The following is a 6,812-nucleotide window of genomic DNA, read 5'->3' as shown; positions in this document are numbered from 1 at the left end:
TAAATAAATGCATGCAATGTTGCTCTGAATTAAACGTCCATGTTTTTCTTGTAGTGCCCATAACTATTGGATCCACCAATTAGTAGTACACATCATAAACCAAGAATCAAGTGAAAGTTTTCAAGACTTTTTTAAGGGAATTACAATCAATTGAGTGAGGTTAGTATTAGAGACTATGTTCGGGATTTCACACCACGAAAGGTCACGAACAGTGATGATCCAACTATTCGGAAAAGTATTTCAAAATGAATCAAAGGATCTTATACCCAGTTCCAAGAATTTCAAGTTATTGCCAATAAGACTGCAATGGCACAAATGCCCAAGTCTGGAGTTCTTCAATAAACTATTAAATAGAATCATTTTATTTGACAATTTATCTTCTTTATTTTGGATTTGACAATATTACTAAAAAGTCATTTCTAATTTAAGGCATTTTCATATTATCTGGCATGTCCTCAAAGAACACTCCTTTCACTCTGTCCGAGTTCGATTCCATTTCCAAGTATCTGATTGGGAACAACACACGTCCCTACCCAAATTTCCTATTGCCACAATATTCTGGAATAGCTCGTGTCCATGATAAACAAGAAGTATATACCCAGCATTCTATGGAATCTTGTATATTTCAAAGCTCTATGTGCTTTGTAGTAGGAAGTGCACTTAGGGCCTTTCTTGGACTCTTAAGCTCTAATATGGCTCTTCATCAAGCACTTGTTCAAATTAAAGACACTCATTGATATGAGCCATGAACTTGACTATTGTTGGACTTGTGTTTGCCACCGCAAAGTGTGCAATTGAGTCCTATCGGGGAATGTCAGATTTGAGTAATACTGTATATTCTACCGGGGGAGCTCTGGGACTGCGAGCAGGCCCCATTGGAGTTCTTTGGGGAGGCTGTGGTTTTTGGCTTTCTCCTTGGCTATTGATGATTTTATGCATGAAAGCTGAAATAATTATCACTATGAGCATATCTCTCAGTTTTTGTATTAGTTTATTATTGTCAAATGATTGAAACGAGTTGAATTTATGCTAAGTTTTAGTCATAGTGATATATATGTACATTAATTGCATATTATATTGATATTTAACTGATAGATAAAAACCAAATCATTTATTATTACTCATTAAATTATATATTCTCATATTTATTTTTTGGAGTGTGCTTTAAAATTTGAGGTTTTTTAAAAGGCGAATAAGAATGCCAGATCCCGTTTCAAGTACCATACCAAGAACATTATACATTCCTAATATGAACATTACCAGTAAAAAAAAATTATTTTTTATTTGTTTTACTATTTTAAGCATAATTTGTTTACCTTTGATAAAAAAACGAAGTCTTAAGAATATATGTATTCCAATTTTGAACAGTTTATAAAAATGAAGTAATGCTTTTTAATAGCCTTATTCAATTTTGAGTGCCACTTCATATATTAGTATGTAAAACATATTGAACACAAATAAAAATGCATAATTTAAATAAATGAGAACATTAGTTTGTCTCTGCATTCGATTTAATGAAATATTGATTTCAAATAAGTAAAGTAAAGTCTTCAACATGGTGTCCCAATTCAATTTTGTTCTAAAGAGGATTTGGGATAGTTAATTTCGGACAAGTCTTTTCGGTAACATTTTCAGATAATAAGTTAATAAGATAAATGACTTTACTGTTTTTGAATTTGTAAATGGATTAGCTATTTTTTCTGACAATGTACATATAATTATGGCCCCATACCTCGAGTTGTAAATCCTAAGCATTTTTTTAGTTTTCAATTTTTAGTTACTGTTGGCAACCCGACGTATGTTTTAAATTTACCATATAATTGTTGTCATTGTTCCTTAATTATTGAGGATGGAGCTTCTAAGTGTAAAGTGAGTGAGGTCATAAATAATTTGTTAAGGGAGTTATAATTGTAAGTCTTTGTTAGACTCCTGAGTGTTATTGAGGATCGAAAAATAAGTAACTTCTATATATCTCCTTGCTTCATAAAGAGTGGGACCTGGGTTTATTTCCTTCCTATAATAGCAGTTTGTAAAAAGTCAAATGAAACGTCATAACAGCTAAGCTGATCTTCTTCAAAGCATTCTTCAAATGTTCCATATTAGAAAGATAATTTTTGGGGGTTTTAAATACCGATAAGGCTTATGATTTAAAACTTTACCCGTTTCCATAGAACATTCAATGAGCGCTGAGGTCGATTTGGGATGACGTCACTGAATACATCTATAATGATGGATTGAGAAAAATCTATTCCTTGGACTGGTTTTTGAGAAATGATTCATTTATTGGAAATAGTTGGAAGGTATCATTATTAAAAGTAGTTTATAAGTTTGTCTAATATACAGTATAGGGGGGCGATCCGTGAACTGATGGAGAAGGTAAAGATACAAGAAAAAGTCGTTGTGTAGTTGTTGTTAATTAGTTGTGATCTCCTCCGGACTCATCATACAGTCCATGGATTTACTAAGAGCCCCCCCCCAAATACTATATAAGTGAAAAACTCACGGCCTAAGTCACATAACAACTACTTTCATGATCCTCCAGAGTGATAGATGGCTTTAGTAATGCGTATCTAACGTTGTATAATTACAATCTGTTTATACTACTCTGTGTAAGAAAGACAAGGGTTCGTACTAAAATAATTAAAGATTAGTTTTATGATTGTTGGACTCATAAGTGTTTGTCAGAGCGTCAAATATGGACAGTAGCAAAAAAACAACAACAACAACATATTTTGCAGTTTTTCTTCGATTAAAGCAAAAATTCAAGCCAGGTTACTTTAAAAATGTTACAGTATTTATGGTCCTGATACAATAATAGCCAATCCTGGGCAATTGTTCGTTCATGGAATATATTCTTATAACTCTGATGTCAAAGATACATCACGCTCTGTAAGGCCCAGTGCTCAAAATGTGCATAAAATAATGAAAATTGTCCGGTCCGACCTTCACGTAAGTATTTTTTTGATTGCCAAAGAAATACAAATTAATGGAAAAGTATTGAAAATCCATTGAAAAGAAATAATTTTTATTTAATAAACATATTATAATACGAGTGATTTCGAATCTAAAGCTTCGTATGTTATCCATAAATGTATTTTCTTAGACAAGGTTATCAATAATTTTTTGTATCTAGAAAAGGCGATATATAAAAAAAGAATAACAACTTTATATATTTGTCAAAATTAGCAGTAACCCTAAACGAAACACGACTCATGTCTCATAGCCATGGAAAATTTGGGAATTACTGTATTTACAGTATAATATATTGTACACTTTGTAGCTGTTCTTGTTTTATATTTCAGGAATAAGACTTGTTACAATTGCCCCCTATACTTTTTAAATAACATACAACTAGAGATGGGATTTTAGTAAGAGTTTTAGGATAATATGGGAGTGAGACATTAAGCCATTTTTTAATAAAATCATCCTGCTATATGATTTTGGTAAGGAAAAATGAATTACTGTTATCAAGAGAAAAACCTTTTCCATTTAAAATAGCGTTAGTGCAAGAGAAAAATATTATAATTATACTAGCACGAACACGCTATCTTAAAGATAGCCAACTAAAAATTTAAAAGATTTTACTTATATCTAATTTATTTATGTTAAAATTCTAAACTAAAACGATTACTATAATTATATAATAGGTAATTTTTTTTTGTAAAACCTCATTGTATACTACATTTTTTGTTGTTTCTGTATATTTTTGTATGTACATATTATCCAACTTGTATCCCTTTGAACACTCTTGAAAATACAGCATAATATTGACCATATGAAAATACGGAATTTGGTAAATATAAATCACATTGTCAAATGTTTGACAATGTGATTTATTTATTGTCATGTTCCTTCTTCAACTATAATGAAGATTGACTATACTTACCAAGATTAACTCGCTTAATCTCTTTCTAATTCCCTTTTTTAATTAGTATTTAATATACGTTGTGTTTGTACAATAATTCATTTTTTTGATTTTTTTTTTTCGTGCATTTTCGAATGGACAACCTATATCTTAAAAAACTTTATAGACACAAAACATCAATCTCGTTTTATGAAAGAAATCATCTTACTATTGAAAAATAAAACTTTTTCTCCATAGGCCAGAAATCTGATCTGATCAGAATTAAATCTGGTTTTACGTACGTAACATAAAATTCTAGACAACTTTTATTTTATGTCTAAAGTCTTTTTCTATCTCCTTTTTTGAAATAAATACATTTTATCATTGTTTTTCTATGTGGGAAGGACATCACACAAACAGACTCATAAACTATATTAATACCATGTACGGTTTTAAACTCATATATACTCATTTTATTTTGTATTTTTAAAACAATTTACACCTAAGAAAGGGAGGAATTCTTAACTCAGAGGAGAGAAGTTAACACACCCATGACTTATTACATAACTAGCGGTAGTAAATGGCATTCCCTAGCCTTATTAAGGGTTGACGAAATACATTTTTTGGTTTAATAATATACTTATATATTAACCCAAAATCTGTTACCTTCTGCTTTTCTAAACATTCGTTTTATATATAAATATATATAAAGTACTTCCCTCTTTATCTTTTTTTAATGCCTACGAGATTTCATTCATTTGATACAACTCCCCTTCTTTGCTTTATACCTTATGGACATATACATCAGGGATCACTAAATATAGTACACCTGTTGTTGTCTTTTTCTTATATGATCATTATAGTTTTTACTCACTAGATGGCTCTTAAGTTGAATCAATTTTATTTTTTAAAGACTATTTTCGCAGCAATTATCAAGATTTTTTTCTTAGAATAACATATATTTTACTCAATTCCGTCAAATTGTATCAAGTCACTGAATACTCAAATTTTTGTTCATGCCCATATAAAACTTGATATTTAAGTAAAGATACTCAGAAGTGGAATTTTGCTTTATTAATAAAGATGAATAAAAAGGAAAAAAGAACACACGCAACAACTGTTTTTCTTTTTCTAATCTATTCACTCAGTTTTTTCTTTACATACACTTCTTCTTTACACGTAAGCATATATTCTTTATAAAAAATAATCAACTAAGTACCCCCATACAATTAAGTAATTCATTTGACAGGACTACTACTATGTACATAATCAATTACTCACAATATTTACAAACTTTTTTGTCCTTATTATTACCATGTATGAACCTAAAGTGTTTAAACTCTCTAGAAAATGTGTTATTTTATACCTTAAATATGAGGTATCTTATAAATCATTCAAATATAATGTAAAATTCTAAGGGAAACAGTTTTTTCTGTCTCCTATAACAAATATTATTTATTATTCATAAATAGAAAGAATATAAAATGTTAATACATTATTGTATTAAAAATGTATGTAACTTTAATAATTTGAGAACAAAAATGCTTTAAATGTGTAGTATTTTAGATTTTTTAAAAATTAAATTATCCTCAAAAGATACATTTTAAAATATTTATCGAATAAAATTTCCGTTACTTATAAGAGATGGGTGGGAAGTGTTGATTATCCCAACTTTTTTAACGATTACATACATATTTGGGTAGTATTTTTTGTTTTAGGCCGAAAGTTACATTTTTAACAACGAATACGTGTTATTTAATCTATTTTGAAAGTAATAAGAAGACACTTATAAATATCGTGATCATTAAAGCCTTTCTAAACTTAAAACAACAGCTAACGGTAGGCCCATCTAGGGGTTGCATTTTGAACTACCAATTTTTTAACGTCTGACAGCTGTAGTAACATTCTCATTGTGTTTAATATTTTGTAAAAGGTCTCCGGTTACGAAATGGTTAAGTTTACACTCCCAGGAAATTAGGAAATACTGAAGACTTACTTCTACAAATGGAGAGTCTTCAAACAAAACTGCAAGAAAATTACGTCGTCGTTGTGCCCGAAACTGGTTCGTTAATGGATACAACAACGCATTCCCGTGTTCGTCCAGAGCGCTCAATCGAAAACATTGCTGCTGTTTCTGAAAGCGAAATAACCAGCAAGGAGCTGCCGTTACGGTCAATAGTGAGTGCTATAGGGCCATGTTGGAAGATTTTTTGTTTTCTCAAATGGAAAAGGAAGACATCGACGACATTTGGTTTCAACAGGATGACACTATGTGCCACACATCCAACGTTACAGTGGATCTTTTGCGCACTGTCTTCGACAATCGCATCATAAGCCAAAACGGCAACGTCAACTGGCCACCTCGTAGCTGCGATTTGACTCCGTTGGACTATTTTTTGGGGAGAGCCGTCAAGGATAAAGGTTAAACCAACCATCCAGAGACAATTGGCGATTTGAAACACGAAATTGGAGTTGCCATTGCAGCTATTGAAGCTCACACAATCGAAAATGTATTGACAAATTTGGTCGACAAAATGGGCGACTGTAAGGCCAGCGACAGCGGCCATATGAATAAAGTGATGTTTCATTATCAACCAGAATGTTGAGGCTTTCAAATAAAAGAAAAATTATTGAAAAATATCCATTTATCTTTTTTTTATAGCGATATTAAAAAAAATAATTTCGTGGGCCTCTCTTGATTAACTATTCTTATTTAATTAGGTATAGATTTAAGGTCATATAAAAGGTCAAAGCTATATATAGTTGGACAATGGATAAAAAGAAAAACTGTATATAAGTTACAGAAGAAATATAAAATCATTTTCGAGATAGCATCCTGATTCATTATGAGTAAAGGTATACAATTTACATAAATATGAGGTGAGGAAAGCAATTTAATAGAACAAGTCAATAAATTCTTACTTATTTAGCAAAATTTTTCTTGTAAATGAATCTGTATTTATCATTG

General features: G+C 30.6%; 1 protein-coding gene across 1 annotated transcript; it reads left to right on the top strand.

Annotated features, from left to right (window-relative positions):
- Positions 1-449: 449 nt before the first annotated feature.
- LOC121130166 (mitochondrial import inner membrane translocase subunit Tim22) lies at positions 450-948 on the top strand. Its single transcript, XM_071893743.1, is given in 3 exon segments — positions 450-720; positions 723-902; positions 905-948. Coding segments are annotated over 3 exon segments (495 nt in total).
- The last annotated feature ends 5,864 nt before the right edge of the window (positions 949-6,812 follow it).

The sequence above is a fragment of the Lepeophtheirus salmonis genome, chromosome Z, assembly GCF_016086655.4.
Source record: "Lepeophtheirus salmonis chromosome Z, UVic_Lsal_1.4, whole genome shotgun sequence".
NCBI classification, from domain to species: Eukaryota; Metazoa; Arthropoda; class Copepoda; order Siphonostomatoida; family Caligidae; genus Lepeophtheirus; species Lepeophtheirus salmonis.
Note: the sequence above shows the minus strand (reverse complement) of the source record. Positions and strands in the feature narration are given on the sequence as shown.